Source organism: Ictidomys tridecemlineatus, chromosome 9, assembly GCF_052094955.1.
Source record: "Ictidomys tridecemlineatus isolate mIctTri1 chromosome 9, mIctTri1.hap1, whole genome shotgun sequence".
Taxonomy (NCBI): domain Eukaryota; kingdom Metazoa; phylum Chordata; class Mammalia; order Rodentia; family Sciuridae; genus Ictidomys; species Ictidomys tridecemlineatus.
Window position 1 is genome coordinate 40,502,957 of NC_135485.1, and position 18,491 is coordinate 40,521,447.

The 18,491-nt window shown below is 33.3% G+C and overlaps 1 protein-coding gene across 14 annotated transcripts in view; it reads right to left on the minus strand.

Moving 5' to 3' along the window:
* Clock (clock circadian regulator) overlaps positions 1-18,491 on the minus strand; it is a 111,509-nt gene that overhangs the window by 37,696 nt on the left and 55,322 nt on the right. For 12 of the 14 annotated variants that reach the window (XM_078021307.1, XM_040292405.2, XM_021722811.3 and 9 more), the window contains 4 exons: positions 15,575-15,634; positions 14,499-14,647; positions 9,898-9,989; positions 3,885-3,974 (listed from right to left, as the gene is read on the minus strand). In XM_078021307.1, coding sequence (XP_077877433.1) covers positions 3,885-3,974; positions 9,898-9,989; positions 14,499-14,647; positions 15,575-15,634 — 391 coding nt within the window. Of the gene's footprint in view, positions 1-3,884; positions 3,975-9,897; positions 9,990-14,498; positions 14,648-15,574; positions 15,635-18,169; positions 18,241-18,491 lie in introns of those variants that run through there. The other 2 variants (XM_078021309.1, XM_013356242.4) reach the window with 2 other exon arrangements.

Sequence of the window (18,491 nt, forward strand, 5' to 3'; positions counted from 1 at the left end):
TTTTTAAAAGTCTTTGATATAAAAATAAGATACCATTTGAAATAAAAATTTCATCTTGAGAATGATTATTGTTTTCTACTACTGTTTCTTTATTTCAATAAATTGTAATTCAGTCTATTTTACTCTTGTTTTTCTATCTATAACTTCATAGGATGTGTCCTATTCAAAGAGAAATAATTATGAATGGCTAGAATTTAGAGTAGGGTAACAAGTACTGCTTCTCTTCCACTTTACTTCTTCTGCCAGATTATGAAGAGTGTCAAATTTTCCATCAACTGCTATAACTCAAGTTTCTTTATGAGGTTAATCATACTTGATGTTGTCATGAAATCCACTTGGTTCCCAAACACCATTCCAAGGGAAGAAAAACCGGTAGCTATTTGAATCCTTTTATATTCCTAAACCATTTTAATAAATAATAAATGTATTGCTGATTTAATTATATGTCATGTTTCTACGTTAGATCAAGGTTACCATCTAGTGGAAATTAAAACTACGGCCAATTATCTTTTCCCTTTGGTAGACAAGAGACAGTTAATTGATCCCTATATACAACAGCTGCTTAGGAGGGATGGAAAGCTCCTGTGAAAAAATGTCAAAGATATTTTAGATATAACCAATTTTTAAACTTTTATATTTCTTACTTACAGACAAAAAGGTCAGAAATTCTGACCCTCTCAAATTGACCTTTGTTACCATCACCTAATTATTCAAAAATTTCAAAATTATATTTCTGCATATTGTATCTTATACCAAAAACTGTATTAACTTTCCTAAAACACACTTGTGTCTGTTCTTAAACTACTGGGTTATGGCTGGGCACGTGGCACACGGTAATCCCAGCAACTCCAGAGACAGAATCAGGAAAATCACAAATTGGAGTCCAGACTCAGCAACTTATTAATACCCTGAATTACAATAAAAAATAAAAAAGGTCTAGGAATATAGTTCAGTGGTAAAGCATGCTTGGCTTAAATCTGCAATTATTACAAGAAATAAAAATTTTGAAAAATATACTACTGAGTTATGGACAGCAGCTAATGAGAGGGCCATCGGTTTCTAAATAGTGTAATTTTTAGTCCTGGACTCTATGAGATTACAACATGGATAATCACCTTCCCTATGTTACCTAGCTAAAAATCTAATAAATTCTTTCTCAGGAACATATCTAAGCAAGAATTTTATAAATTTTAAGTATTTGTTAGACTAAGAAACAAGACCTGTCATTTCTGGCACTTCCACTCGATTGCTGTACAATTAAGTCCAGTGTTTCTGGGCTTCATATTTTTTGCCGATAATGTAAAGGGACCATTAATGATCTCTAAAATCCCTCTAGCACCGAACTATATGACTATGATTTAGTTAACAGAAAGGGAAGGAAAAAATATTCCTTAAATTTTGTTTCTAATCTTAAAGTGAATAAAAACATTTATGCCTGATTATCAGTCATAAATAGGTTAAAGTGCACCCAAATAAATTATAAAATTACTGATTTTTTTCAAGTATGAGATAAAGAAAATTGGTTTTGGTAGGACCCATATATAGACTCTTATAATTTTAAGTCAGTCTTATCATTTTAAATCAGATTTAAATTGAAATTGAAAAATTTTAAGTCATTACCATCCACTCATTAAAGTGACAAGTTTTAATTTTTAAACAGAACTGAATTGTAAATGCTAACGCCAAATCTAGGGATTTGCTAGTGTTTCTCTTCTTCTGGGCAAAAGTCAAATTCTCTTTTAGACAAAATAGGGATGCATATTAAAATACAAAAAAAGGATATCATTGTTTTAGACCTTTTATTTAGCAAGATTTTTTATAGTTCGTAGTTTAATTATTAATGACAATGCAAAACAGAAAATCAAATTTTTTTCTTATGTTGGATCTTAAAAAAAGATTAGCTTTTTCGAAATAAGCTGTGTCTATGCTTTCAAACCATCAAGAAACTTAATTCAATGTCAGTGATGCAAGGGAAAAAAGCCATAGTAACTAGAAAGTAGTTTAAAAAAAACTGTTTCTAATAAAGTATATCATAATTCAGTATGGAAAGAAATGGTCCCTTGGATTGGCAACAATCTCCCTTGCCTAAAAATTCACCTGTCAATCTATATTCTTTAGACATCACAAACAAAAACAAAACCCAGAAGATATCAATAAACCGGAGTGTGAGACACATGGGAACTCTCTGTTCCCTTGTCAGAATTTTTCTGTAAACCTAAAAATGATTCTTCCATGAGGAAATTGGGAGGGTTTTTATTAAGTGTGGGATATTAATGATCAAACACTTGACTCCAATTAGATTTGTCACAAGTTGCTTATTTCAAAATGCAATTAAACTTTCCCTCACAAAAGGCTCAACACCAGCGTGTCATTAAAAATATTTTTTTTTTAAAAAAAACAGGCACATCAAGTGGCCTGCTCATTTCCATCTACTCAGTGAATAATCACCACACGTCTCTCTGAGAAACCAACTAGAACTTCTAAGAATCTTACAACTACCCTAACAAATCCAAGTGAACAAAAGGGTTTACTCAAGTATGTAGAAGGTGAAAGACAACAGACACCAGAGGCCTCAAATTCTGAATGGAGTTCAAGGACACCATCGAGAAGCAGGCTTTTGCTAATGATGCTCTCATTATGACTAAACAAAAAGTTAATATAGAGTTACACAAATGAAAGAAAAACCAATATAATTCTACATGGCTTAAAAGTATATAAAATACACTTATTACTATACTTATTTTCAAATTACTTACATCATAGCTTATTCATACAAGGGGATTCTTTCCCTAGGTTTTCTTGCTATGCAAATTAAAAAAAAAAATAGTTGCCCAGATAATCCGCTTGGTCTACCCTTCTCTCTGTCCATTCTAGTTTACTTACATGCTGTTATAATCTCATGTTTTGCTCAGATAATTTTTTAGATGTTGGGTTCATCACCTACTATTTGAACTTATTGGAAAGAAAGTCCCCCCCACACACAGAAAAGCGGTAAAAATCTAGTCATTTTCTATGTGAACCAAAGATATCAGTACATCACTCAATGCCTGGCTTTAAGTGTAGAGTCCATTCTCTTTATGAAGTATGAAGCAGCACAGTCACCAAAGGGAATTACTGCTTTTCAATATCTCTTAAGAGTGACATTTACAGGGCAATTTATTTGCATTGTTATGAATTATCAAAAGAAAGACATTTTAAGAGTAATTTATTAATGTTAGAATATGTATACTTCAAGAGCCAGTTTAGATAAGAACTATTAAATAAAAAATGCAAATTCATTTCAAATACCATCAACTGCAGCAGAACACTTAACAAGTGTTTGACACAGAAAAGATGTACAAAAAATACATGTTGAATGAAAAAGCAAACACAATTTAGGTATTCACTACCCTTCTCACAATTACACATTTTTTTTTCTAATTCTTTATACCTTCAGTAGTATTGACAATGAACTAAGTATGGTCATTATTACATTATCAATTTAAGTCATAGCAAAAAGTTCTGTACCCACTATTTTTAGTATTTTTTATAAGTCATTCCTTTGACTTATAAAAGTTAGCCTACTTGCAACAGTATCTCAGCAGAACATTGATTATTCTCAAGATAGTCTCAATGTTTTACCACCTTCATCAGACTGATTAAAAAGGAAACACTAAAAAGTTAGCATTAGAATAAAGAAGGGAAGAACAACGGAGATTCAAGTACAGTTGAGTATTCAGTTACCACAAATTAAAGTGATGACTGATTTGAGAAAAGACATACTTAGAGCTTTTATCCCCACCCTTAATCACTGTTCAACACTGCTCTCAAGTCTACTTCTGGGTGCTTTAGGATATTTAAAATGGACATGAAATAAGAAAGAGACTGTAGGATTTTATACTCACTGGCAAATGTTCAAGTAATGAAGTTACACTCTCAGACACATATATTATACTTCCATCTGTCATGATTGCTAAAAAAAAACCATCAAGAGCCTGAAATTAAACATAATGGTCAGTTAAATGAAAAAAGTATTTCACAGGACAGAAATAAGATAACTGTCTAGGGACATAACGTGGAAATATCCATAGTACTGACCTATCTTTTCCCCTTTATAGTACCTTTAAATGAATTATTTATGTATCTTTAAATGTCTTGAGCAGGGAATCACTCTCTGGCTATCTACTGAACAGCTGATTTCTATACATAAAGACTAATGTTCTGCCTTTATCACTATATACATTATACAATCCAACTATATATATAACATGGCTTAAAAATGCTAACATCTTCAAAGTATACATACTACCAATAATACACCGTCAGCACAAAAGAGAACACATCATTATTATTTTGGATATGTATATTAACAGAGAAGTGTATTATTGAAATGTAGGGAGATACATAGGTAATAAAATAAAGGAAGTGGTAGGAAATTGGTATTTGAGGCTTTGATGATTGGCCTCAGCCTAGTTTTGCAGTTAAGTCACAAAGACTTAATTCTATACACAACGGGAAGTCAACACATTTTAGCTCCCTAAAATGTGCTTTAAAGAGAGTAGTCTAGAAGAAGTGTATAAAATGGACTTAGAGGGAACAGAGGACTGAGTCAGTGGCTTTTGGGAAATTATTCATGAGATTCTGAAAGAAATTCTAATAAGAGGAAAAGAGAATAAAAGATTTATTAGGTGAGCACTGAGAAATATGAACTTCTTTGGGAGAGATGTTAGACCATCTTGTTGTTAGACTTAACAACAAAACAATCCTACATTTTATATTTTCCAAAGTATTTTCATTTGAGAATTTTAGGAACAGAAATGACAGCTGAAGAAATGAGATCTTCAAAAGACAGAAAAACATGCCAAAAAAAAAATACAAGGAAGAATGACCTGCATATAGGGATGAGAAGAAGAGGAGAATACACTGTCATTAAAGAAGCGGATAAAAGCTGGACTTGGTGGCACATCCTGTAATCCCAGCTACTCGGGAAGCTAAAATAGGAGGATATCAAGTTCAAGGCCAGGCTGGAAAAGTTAGCAAGATCCTGTCTCAAAATAAAAATTTAAAAGCTGGAGATATAGCTCAATGATAAGAGTGCTTGCCCAGCATGAGCAAGCCCCTAGGTTCAATCTTCAGCACAATTAGAAAAAAAAAGGTGGCAGAATAGAGTATGACAAGGTCAGTGAGGATAAATAGGAGTGAAATCAAATAGGATAAGGAATAAGGAAATTAAGTTTGGTGATTTTAACAAGAGTTATGTCAACAGGAAGGCAAATAAGACTCTGATGAGATTAGAATGAGTGAGTAGTAAGAGGCTAACATAACCCACTCATTCATAAACTTTATTAGGTGAGCACTAAGAAACAGTGCTCCCTGAAAAGGACGGCGGGAGGGAGGGAAGGAGGAAGGAAAGGAGGGAGGGAGGAAAGGAGAGGAGAAGGGAGGGAGGGAAGAAGGGATGGAGGGAAGAAAGGAGGGAGGGGGAGGGAAGGAGGGAAGGAGAAGGAGGAGGGAGGGAGGGGAGGAAAAAAAAACAGTTTTAAGGGGACCAAGTATTAGGGGAATGCATTTAAACAACAACAAAAGAATAACCAGGATATCTGAGGCTGAGGAAAAGGAAGATCCAGTGGAGAAACTAAAGATAATTTCTTTTTAATTAAAGAGTGCTCTCACAGGACAGTAACCTTTGGTAGGAACAAAGCAAATCTTAGTTTTCTTTATATCTGAAGTACCCAACATATGGTAGAAGTAAAAACTTTTGATAGTATATAACTTATGAACCTGGGAATGAAAGCAACTTCTAGTTCTAAGTAACTCCTGAGATTACAGAAATAGACGTACTCCTCTACCTCTTCTGCTCTTGAGGGAAGAAATCTGGACAGCAGAGAAAACTTATTTTGAGTAGATCCCTATCTTCTAGAATGGCTCAGGCAAACTCATATTTAGTTAATTGAAGAGGAGAGTAAAATCTTGTAATTTAAGCCAATTTATAAATTATTTTTAAAACTCTTTAATAAAATAACACCAGTATTATTCCACTATTAGTAACTGTCTTATTTTTGTTGTTATTTTTAGTAAGGCCAAAATGATTTTAAGAAGAAACCTGTGCTTTTCTCATGTGAAGCTAGACTGTGTTACCACTGATAACAAATCAACATTTACTATAATATATCTACTTGCTAATAAGTCATTTGCTAGAAAAGAAATTGATTGGAGTGTGTCTCTCTTCTGTAAAGAGAAATGAATTGAAATCAGAACTTCACTTCTAGATCTAAAGCCCGATCTTTTCCTCTTTCAAAGCAGGCAGAGAGTAAGCAAAGAAAAGCCTCCAATTGTATCTTGCCAGAGTCTTGACACACAGAAGGACTCTGAGTGTCCACACACCTTTTGAGTGAGGGACATAATTTCCCATGAGGTAGGTGTATACCAAAAACTAAAGATTCCCTGAGGAGATTATTAGAGAGACATGGGACAATAAGGCAGAGAACCATTCTCATCTCAAGAATGAAGACTATGAAGCCTCCCCCACATTGTATGAAAAAAAGGGCCAGAGCACATAGTTAAAAACCACTTGTTTTCCTATTTGATATCCACTTGACCCCCAGCAATGATTGTTTAGTTGGGAGAAGAGTAGAATGCAAATTCTAAGGAAGGGAACAAAAGTTCCTTGTGGATCTACAGGAAAGATAAAGAGCACAAACCCTCTCCTTGTAGATTACTGGAGAGACCTGACAGTTGCCAAGGGATAAGAAATATATACTAGGACATTACTTCACATAAAGGTGATTCTGCAAAGAATTGATCAGATTAAACTATCCTATTTGCCTTGCCTATTCCTTCTCCTTCAAGGGCAGTAGGAAATATTTCTCAGGCAACAGAAACAAATAAGAGAGGGGAAGAGGAGCAGGTGGCAATGAGGGATGGGAGAGAGACAGTTTTAAGTGAATTTTAAGACCTCAGTTTCAGTTCTTCCACTAATTCGCTACCTGACTGTGGACAAACTGCAATATCTCAGTATTTTTGTAAAATGAAGAAGAGGTTGAACTAAATGATCTAATCTCTTCTACTAGCAGCTCTGACATTCTAAGATACAGCCTACATCTGAAATTCTGCTGAAAACAGTAAGTGACCTGCTTATCTATAATCTGATCAACATGACTGGTCAAGAAGATAATAAAGCTAGGTATATTCTGGCCAAATGAACTTCACCCTAACAAAGTCAGTTCTATTTAAGTTATGAATCAAAACTTTTCATATTCAATAAACAAATGTGGAAAGACTTTAGAAATGTAAAATCTAACATATCTTTTGAATTCTATCTTTCATTATGGCATATTAACGTCAGAATGTATATTTACTTAATAGCTGTACATATTAAAAATGCTTGACATATTAAAAATAAAGAAACAATGTTTTTTTAGGAATGTATACTAAAATCTATGAAGGTAATCATGAGAGAATTATATTCTCAAAATTCTTACATATCTGTTTTCTCTGTTACCACAACAAATGTAGTAATCTCAAGAATCTTAGGTTTAGTTTTTCTTTAATGCTTATCTATTGACAATTAATAAAAAAAAAACTTCTCATTAGGAAGAAATATTTGTAAATAACCTTTTAATGCTTATTGGTAAACATTAAGGATATCAATAATTGAGAGTAGATATTACACCAATTTTTTAATTTATAAGAAATTTTTCATGCCAACAAAGCAAATAGTTTATGATTAATATTATTAAACAACACATGAAACAACTTACAGACACTGATAATATTATCATAAAATAAAATTTAGATACAGTTATTTCCTTTTTCTGTTCTAGACATTAGCACATTATATTAGCATGTATGACATATTTTTGGACAATATCAAACTCTTTTATAGAGGAAAAAAACAAACAAAATTTGGGAGCTAAGGTTTGTAAGTAAGTATATACTAATTTAAAGAACTAACTGCAGGTTACACAGTAAAAAGTTCCTTGCCATGGTTGACGTTCACTAAAAATAAAAATTTGGTGGCAATGTCCACAGTAACTAAGGGCCTGGGATCAGAGGTCAGTCTACCTGCAGTGAATCCCAGCTGAGTTACCTACTTACTAGCTGTGTGATTTTAGACAAGTTTCATAATGCCTTTGTTACTTAATTTCCCTATATGGAAGTGAAAAAGATATTAATATCTACTTCGTAATATTAGTTATTATGACACACAAATACTACAGTCTAGGATTGTTATGAGGATTCAATGAGTTAACAAGTGAAAAATGCTCAGTTATTTTTCAGTTTCAAAGTAGAGATTTAAATTTTACAGCACATTTATATTCCAACAAATTTTCATAAGACAATGTTTCTGGGGAATACACAAAGACTTAGTCCAACAACTAACTGTTCCACCTAAAGTATAAGCAGAAAAACTCTAATTTGTAAAATACTTTGCTTCAGACTTTAGTAAATATACAAAGATATTTGAAACAGAGACAATACATATACATATGTTATAAAGATAAATGCTTAATATCTAAAATAATAAACGCAAAGGACAGAGGTGAGTACATTTAACAATCTCTATATCCTCACCTCAAATGCTTTCTTGCATTTATGTCTACATTATGTATTTTTCTTGTCCTTCACTTTATCTCCAAAGCAAACTACCTCTCTCCTATTATAAATTTTTGTAGGAATTTGATACTAAATTCTGTATACTTTGTATGCTTAGGTGACACCTACATTATTCTCCATGGGGAAGGATTAAAAAGTAGAAAAGTAAAATTAATAAATGTAAGTAATTCAAAACTTTTGTGGTATTATCACTGGTTGTATGAGGTATTAGGTTCTGTTATTACAAGCAAAAGTGCTCTGAATTGTTCTTCAAATAATTTTGTCACAGAAGAACATCTGTTCATTTCCTTTTAAAAGCTTCTACTAAATTTCACTTTTTATTTTTCTATTTATATTTTTCCAAACTCTTCTTTTATTATTATTTTGTGTTGTTTGGGGCAGATTTTAATTCAGGGTTTAAAAAAATAGTCTCCTGCCCAGTAGGACACTACTATAGACTGAATGTTTGGGTGCCTCTGAAACATTCCTATGTGGAAGTTTAATTCATGAGATGAGTGTATTTGAAGGTTGGACTTGATTAGTGCCCTTATAAAAAGTGGGCCTACAGAGCTTCTTTGCCCCTGCTGCCACATAAAGTCACAGAAAAAAGATAAACCAGGCATGGAGGCACATGCATGTAATCCCAACAGCTACCGAGGCTAAGGCAGAAGGATCACAACTTCAAAGCCAGCCTCAGTGAATTAGTGAAGCCCCTGACTCAAAAAATAAAAAGGGCTGGGAATGGGATTGGGATGTGGCTCAGTGGTTAAGCACCCCTAGGTTCAACTCCCCATACCGGGGAGGGGGGGGCGGGGAAGAAAGTAAAAGAAAAAAGACAACCATCTATGAACAAGGAATCAAGAGCTCTCACTAGACATCAAGTCTGTTGATGGACTATTAGCCTCTAGAACTGTGAGAAATAAATTTCTGTTTTTCACAAGCCACCCAATTTATGGTATTTTGGTATAGCAACTCAAATGGACTAAAACAGACATATTTCATAATAATATCTAACATGTAATGAATAATAATTCTACTCTTTTTCAGATGCAGTTGGTATAGTCTCAGGTTCAGAATTCAGTATAGACTTTCATTAAGTATCTCAAAAATTCAGGTACTGAAAATATAAAAATTTGGTGCTACTCTACCAACAGTATTATTTGTTTATAACACTTGATAAACTTTAATTGAATACATAATTGCAGTGAATTAAGATCTTCCATTATTAACAATACTTTGTAAGACTATGTAACAGTTAATTACACACCTATGATTTCTTTGTGGAGGAAAACAAAACTTTTCAAAAATTAATTCTGAACATACCTCTAACATTAATTGTGTAAACTCTTCATTACTAAGGAATGTTGGTTTCCAGTCCTGTCGAATTTCACTAGCATCTGACTGTGCAGTGATTTCTGTAAACAGATTGACACATTAGTGACATCCTCCAATCACTCCATTTAAAGATGAGAATGACAGGCAACAACATTTATTGGTCTACATATCAAGAGGCCAGGTTCTGGTGTAAAATAAAATATTTGTGTTAATGTGGGAAGTTATCTCTTTGTTAATACCAGTCAACGGTTTTGGTTTTTGTTTTTTAAACCCTAAGGAACTATCTCTGATAGCCTTTATGGATGATAGGCAGGCCTGAGATTGCACTCTGTTTCACGCAATGACCAAATAAGTATAAGAACAAGCAGTTGGGCAAAGTGGTGCAGGCTTATAATCCCAGCTACTCACTTGAGAGGCATATAATATATGAAGAGTAACTAAAAGGCATAGCTACTAATTCCATGGAATACAGTCATTCTTTTAAAATTCATATCAATTACATAAATTTAGGGAAAAGGTCTTAAATTCTCAAGCAAACCCAGTGAAATTTAAACACAGGCCAATTTCACAGGGTTAAGTACTTAAGAATTACCCTTTAACATAAATTTTATTTTTGTAAAAATTATATATTCAATTTTGGAGGGAAAATGATCTACTTAATGCTCAAATTAATCCTCCACTGTCAGAGGGAAAAGCATGCATTTTGAGCCATTTCATTCAATAATTATTTTTAAATTCCTACATTGTCTAAGAAACTGATTTTATAAATATGCCATCTATCAAAGGGTGATGAGATTAGTAAGAATACTATTTATAAAGGTAAAATGTAATGACAGTCATGGCAATAAAAATGAAGGTAAGCAATTCTAATACATTTACAAACAAATCAACAGAATTTGGTAACTCTCTTATGGTCCTGAAGTATATAAAAAAAAATCCAAAAGTATTTTTAAGTTTGAGTCCTGGCTGACTAAAAAAAATGGTGGGATAAACATGAAAAAGGTAAGTTAAGAGAAAGAAGTGACTTGTCAAAAGGAAAATGAAATCAGTTTTAGATGTACTGAGTTTGAAGAGACTATGCAAAAGAAGTATCTAGAAGTTATCTGAAAATACAAGGTTGAATATTTTGTATCTAAAAGATTTGATAGTTTAACCCATTAAGTCTCAAGTTTTCAATTCTGTAAATATTTCAATGAAACTGATGTGGGTTAAAATAGGTTGGAAATCATAATCCAGAACTTGCATATAATTAATATTAGTAAATAAATTTAAAATGTGGTAAAAGTATAATATTATGTAATATATAATACTATATTTAAGCATTTATAGATGTTCCACATCTGGGACAAATGAACAAAATGGGTTAATAGAGATACTATTGCCAAATCTATAGAAGGAGGTAACCAAGGAAAAAATGTAGAGAAATTAAGAGCACAAGGATAAGCCTTTGAGAAACATCCCATTTATAGAAAAAGAAAGAGGAAAGTAATTTTAATTAAGAAAGGGAAGAACCAGCACAATTTAGGGAAGCCAAGGAAAAAGAAAGCCAATGAAGAATGGATATAAATTTCCAGGTTTATAGATATGTACAAGAGGATGAGGTGTAAGAAAAAGCTTTTGAGGTCTTTAGGGAATAGTCCGAGAAGGGGAATAGCTGGGTCAAATGGTGGTTCCATTCCCAGCTTTCCAAGAAATCTCCATACTGCTTTCCAAATTGGCTGCACCAATATGCAGTCCTACCAACAATGAACAAGTGTACCCTTTTCCCCATATCCTCGCCAGCACTTGTTGTTGTTTGACTTCATAATGGCTGCCAATCTTACTGGAGTGAGATGGTATCTTAGGGTGGTTTTGATTTGCATTTCTCTGACTGCTAGCGATAGTGAGCATTTTTCATGTACTTGTTGATTGATTGTATGTCCTCCTCTGAGAAGTGTCTGTTCAGGTCCTTAGCCCATTTGTTGATTGGGTTATTTGTTATCTTATTGTCTAATTTTTTGAGTTCTTTGTAAATTCTGGATATTAGGGCTCTATCTGAAGTGTGAGGAGTAAAGATTTGTTCCCAGGATGTAGGCTCCCTATTTACCTCTCTTATTGTTTCTTTTGCTGAGAAAAAAACTTTTTAGTTTGAGTAAGTCCCATTTGTTGATTCTAGTTATTAACTCTTGTGCTATGGGTGTCCTATTGAGGAATTTGGAGCCCAACCCCACAGTATGTAGATCGTAGTCAACTTTTTCTTCTATCAGATGCTGTGTCTCTGATTTGATATCAAGCTCCTTGATCCATTTTGAGTTAACTTTTGTGCATGGCGAGAGAAAGGGATTCAGTTTCATTTTGTTGTTTGCTACAGGGACACTGCTACATCCATGTTCATAGCAGCACAATTCACAATAGCAAGACTGTGGAACCAACCTAGATGCCCTTCAATAGACGAATGGATAAAAAAAAAATGTGGCATTTATACACAATGGAGTATTACTCTGCATTAAAAAATGACAAAATCATAGAATTTGGAGGAAAATGGATGGCATTAGAGCAGATTATGCTAAGTGAAGCCAGCCAATCCCTAAAAAACAAATGCCAAATGTCTTCTTTGATATAAGGAGAGTAACTAAGAACAGAGTAGGGACGAAGAGCATGAGAAGAAGATTAACATTAAACAGGGATGAGAGGTGGGAGGGAAAGGGAGAGACAAGGGAAACTGCATGGAAATGGAAGGAGACCCTCAGGGTTATACAAAATTACATACAAGAGGAAGTGAGGGGAAAGGGGAAAAAAAACAAGGGGGAGAAATGAATTACAGTAGAGGGGGTAGACAGAGAAGAGAAGAGGGGAGGGAAGGGGAGGGGAGGGGGGATAGTAGAGGATAGGAAAGGCAGCAAAATACAACAGACACTAGTATGGCAATATGTAAATCAATGGAAGTATAACTGATGTGATTCTGCAATCTGTATACGGGGTAAAAATGGGAGTTCATAACCCACTTGAATCAAAGTGTGAAATATGATATATCAAGAACTATGTAATGTTTTGAACAACCAACAATAAAAAAATTAAAAAAATATAATTATTGATTTAAATATGAAAATAAAAAAAAAGAAAAGGCTTTTGATTTACTGGGGATGAGTGGATAATGTCATTAATGAAATTAACAACAGTAATTTCAAAGAGTGGTAAAACATAAACCAGTCTAGTGAGGCATTACTAAGTGAGCTAGGGAGAAATAAAAAAGAGGCACTAATTACTATCTCTCCTCCTGAAAAGTTCTGCAGTTTCTTTTAAATCTGAAAAAAGGAAATATCTTTTTATCATTTTTTTCTAATCTAGTATATCTGCTACCAAAACACGTGATATTCTTGATTTTTTTTTCCCCTTTGTGCTAGGGTTGTAACCTGGGGCCCTGCACATGATAGGTAAGTGAAGTGTTCTACCACTGAGCTACAAACCTCAGCCCCTTTCAAATTTTCTTTTCATGAATTGTTTAGTTAAGGTGATTTTCATTAATTAACAAAAACTCAATTTTTAAAATATCATGTTTATTTCTCAGCTATAAACTGAAATTACCTTTTAAAATAACTTACAAGGTCCCCCCTTTTTTTAAAAGAGAGAGAAGAGAGAAAATTTTTTAATACTTATTTTTCAGTCTTCAGTAGACACAACATCTTTATTTTATTTTTTTTATGTGATGCTGAGGATCGAACCCAGCGCCCCATGCATGCCAGCGAGCACATTACCGCTTGAGCCACATCCCTAACCACCCACCCTTTTATTTATTTATTTATTTTTTAGTTGTAGATGGACACAATACCTTTATTTATTTGTTTTTATTTTTATGTGGTAATGAGGAACGAACCCAGTGCTCACACATGCTAGGCAAGTGTTCTACCACTGAGCCACAACCCCAGCTCCTTACAAGGCCCTTATTAGATGTGACCTTTTCCCTTCTTTCAAATCACCCATAACATTCCAACAAAACATGCTCCAGTTACAATGAAGTCTCCTTGCTTCTCTTTTGCATATGCTACCTTCTTTTATGTAAAACAATGTTTTCCTTACTTAATCTAAGACTCAATTGAAAAATTAATTATTTTAAAGTTTTATCTGATATATTCTTTCTTTTTTGTTATCATTGCGAATTTACAGTTTTTAAGCATTATTCATATCATGGTCATTTGTATTATAATTATCTACTTAATGTTTGTCTCCCCTGGCTTGAGATACTTGAGGACCAAGAATGTTATCCTGCATCATAAAGATCTAGGATATTGTAGGCACGAAATAACTGTTAGTTGAGTGAAAGAAAGAACATACCAGGAAATCTGTTTATAAAGGTGATTGGTTTCTTTCATGTCCATAATCCAAGCTACTTGAGAGACTAAGCAGGAGGATTGCTAATTTGAAGCTAGCGTGGGCAACTTTGCAAGCTCTCTTAAAAACCAATAACAACATTATCAACAAAAAACTCTTTGAATAAAGTTGAAGGAGGATCCAATCTTCCATATCTGTGCCAAGATCCTAACTCATTATACTTTAAGAGATAGTCTTATTTAAAAACAACAACAAAAAAAGTTTTACAAAATAAAATTTACCTTTATGTTTTCGTAAAAAATCAATGCTCTTCTGTAAAACAGTAGATTTGTCCATCTTTCTAGCATTACCAGGAAGCATGGATCCCAGTTCTTTAATAAGAACATTAAATTGATCTCTTCGTTTCTTTTCAGATTTGTTTCTTGATACTCTAATGAGAAAAGAAATTAAATAAGCAGTTTTTTAAAACAAACTATTACAAAACAAAAAAAAAACCTCAATTTGGATGCAACATAACATATACTTCTGTAAATACAGACAGTGATAAATATTTATTTCCAAGGTTTCCAACAATATAGGGTTAATCTCAACAACAAATTTTCACCTCAGTTTACCACTAAAGAAGCTCTGATTTATCCAACATTTGACAAACATGTTTTGTATGAAAATACCAATAAGACAAACTGAGTTCACATCGCAAGTTTCAGTACTCTAATATTCCCAAGGATTATAAATTTACAAGATTATAAACATTAATGAGATACATTTTATGGAAGTACATGGAATATGTATTAAAAACTAGTGAATAGGAAAAAATTACCCACCTAATATAAGTTTTAAACTATACACACGCCTAAAAATGAAACTTTCTCTACTCCCAGATTTACTCACAATGGTGAATAATCTATACTTCAAAGACCTAGCCTCCAATATAGAGTTGTAACATTTTGTATCTCTCTCTCCATTAGGAAATGATCCCCAATTTTTCACCTAAGCATTAATGAATAATTATTGTTATTCTATGTGAAGCAGCAACCAATAAACAAAGGGCTCTTGAGACAAATAAACCCAATTATTTATAAAGCAATTAATCATTTTATAAGAACTCCAATTACTTGTTCTATAAATTAGATTTTCTTTTAGTTTTTGTTTAAGCATAAATATTTTTCCAAAAGGTCAAAGAATAATTTTATTTAATGTATAAACTGCATATTGATGTTCTAAACTCTTCTCCTTTGCTAATATACATAAATTCTAAAAGAAGATAACTCTTGGAAATCATTAATTTTCTATTTACTCACAATTACATTTATGAATCATTCATTTATTTCCTATTTCACATCTCACATCAAGCTACCTTTTTGCTTTGTCCTTGTCATCTTCTTCCACCAACCCATCAAAAATACTACTGTCATCTCTAAAAGAAAGAAGAAAATATATAAAGTAAGAGCAGACTAACTAAGCAACAGCAACACTGAAGTGCCAGGTGAATTCATTTGGTTAAATCCTAGGATGTTTGTAAAGTCAATGGATTGCACAAGCTCAATAACTACTAACCTATTTTCTAATAAAGTTCAGCTATGTTTAAATTTTGAAAGATTTTTACATATGTAAATTTTAGAAGTATTTACCTTAGCACTATTATAGATACACAGCAACAATGCTAAGCAAGAAATTAACCATTTTAAATATCTTGTTTCAAACTTTTAATGACCAGTGAAAACCTATAGAAAGTCCATTTGTCATTATATAAATTATTCACTTGGAATTATTTTATTAACTATAATAACAGGGCTGTGGTTGTGGCTCAGTGGTAGAGCGATTGCCTAGCATGTTCGAAACCCTGGGTTCAATCCTCAGCACCACATAAAAATAAACAAAATAAAACTATTGTGTCCAACTAAAAAATAAATATTAAAAAACCCAAAAAACTATAATAACATAATTTAACATTTTTAAGACAGTCACTTCATAAAATCAAATTATTCGCAAACATCAAAATATCTAACACATTAATCCTTTCATTCATTTACTGATCTATTTGACAAATATTTATTAGCACTCATGTGCTGGGGTCTATTTTGGATGTGGTTACAAAGCAGTGAATAAGACATGTAGCTGCTCTCTTACAGCTTATTTTTTAGTAGAAATAAACATGAAAATTTGTGACAATAGGTCTTATTTCTATAAAAGAGATAATGTTTTAGTTACTGGGGGTTACTTTAGCTTGAATGAATAAGGAAGGACCAGTCTAGTTCCATTTAGGGAAGGATATATTGAGATGGAGAGCAGTGATCTAAGTGACAAGACAGAGTAGCTATGGAAGGAACCGAGGGAAGAATATTATAGAGAATTACATCAAGAGTACTAGTGGTTAACTTCTTAAGCTAAGGAATGATATTAAACAGTTTCCAGTGGCTTATGAACTTTTGTGTGGATTCTCCATTTACTACTTTAGCCACAGCCTTTCTAGGATTCATAAAGCCTAGTAGCCAGGGCTGGTGTTGTGGCTCAGCAATAAGAGCGCTCGCCTAGCATGTGCGGGGCAGTGAATTCGATCCTCAGCACCACATAATAAGATAAATGAACTGTGTCCAACTACAACTAAAACAACAACAAAAAAAAAAGGCTAGAAGCCCATAAGGTGCTTGTTGGATTCACTATTGAGGTAAGCCATAAACTGTGTTTCATGGAAGTCTGTGACTAGATTTTAGGGATTCTATTTATGCCCCCAAATCATAATATTCAGAGACATAAGGAACCCACTTTATGTATCAACACATAGATATCAGACCTAAAGTCCTATTTTCTAGAATGAAAACTGGAAATCATTAAAAAACCTAGGAGCAAAATCATATTCAATCCCTCTGGGGCAGTGAAAAAATATCCCTTCTGAGGGAAGAGTTCTCAGAGATTACATATGCAACTATGGCAGGATCCAAAGCTAGAGTCATTGTGAGGCAACCTCCCTAAAGAAATTCCTTGCCCCTCAGGTCTTATGTTCTGGTAGAACACAAATTATCACTATTTAGTTCACAGAAAGGGAAGAGGGCTGCCTTCAGATGTCAATAGTCACTTCTGTGTGCAACTCATGTAAACTCTTAAAAAAGAATCCTCCACAGGCAAATCACAGTGTGCAATATAATAAAGGCACATAACTTTAGGGTCAGACATATCAACACAGGTTAAGATTCCAGCTCATTGCTTACCAGCTATGTGACCTTAAACAAGTTATTCAACCTCCTTGACCTACACCTATAAAATCCTATGAAATTATTGTGAGGTTAAATAAAATAATATGTAAAAATATTTTGGGGCTGGAGTTGTAGCTCAGTGGCACAGTGCTTTGCCTAGCATGTGTGAGGCACTGGTTTGGTCCTTAGCACCACATAAAAATAAACATATAAAACAAAGGCATTCTATCCATCTACAATTACCAAAAATTTTCTTTAAAAAATTCTGTTGAATATTTTTTTTAAATCTTTTTAAAAAATGCTGTTGAAGGGTAGGTGCTTCAAAATTATTCTATTTCATCAAATTTTAAGACACTACTGGCTATAAGATTCACCATTATTTATGTATCCTAAGGAAAAAATGCTACCAATTAAATTAAAAGTTAACTCTAAGACTCACCAAATGTTAGATGTTAAAATGCTAAAATACAAACAACAACAACAACAAAAAAAAAAAACACCTTAGAGTCAAAGAAATAAGGAGGTTTATCCTTTTCCCAAGAGTGAAATTTAAAGATTACAATTCAACTAATTCAAAGAGATTCCCTTTGAAACTGCAAGCACCAAACTATTTTAACATCCGAATATCCTCTAAGAATAAAGGCTGAGGACCTGACCCCTAGATCTAAGGGGCACCAGGGAAGCTGGTAGAATTGTTTCCTAGTTAAACCTACATATATAGATTTATGTATATAATATATGTATATTTTCTACCCTACCTTTTTTCACACTGTGACTCCTCACCTCCTATGAAAGTTTTCTTTTCACCTAAGTCCCCGAAAATCGAAATCTGAGAAAGAAAAAGATCTCTATTTTCCTCAGAGCTGGCTTTGAATAAAACCTATCCCTCACCAACCTGTTTTCTGAGATTTAGTGGAGCATAATAAAAGGTATTCTCTCACTCCAGTTTCATAATAATCCCAATTATAGTTACCTCTCATCAGTCACAAATGCCAAGATGCCTGAAGGGATGAAGTTAGCACCAAGAGATTCTAGAAGGTGCCAAGGAAACATTTGCAATTGTTACAATTTCCTTCAGAG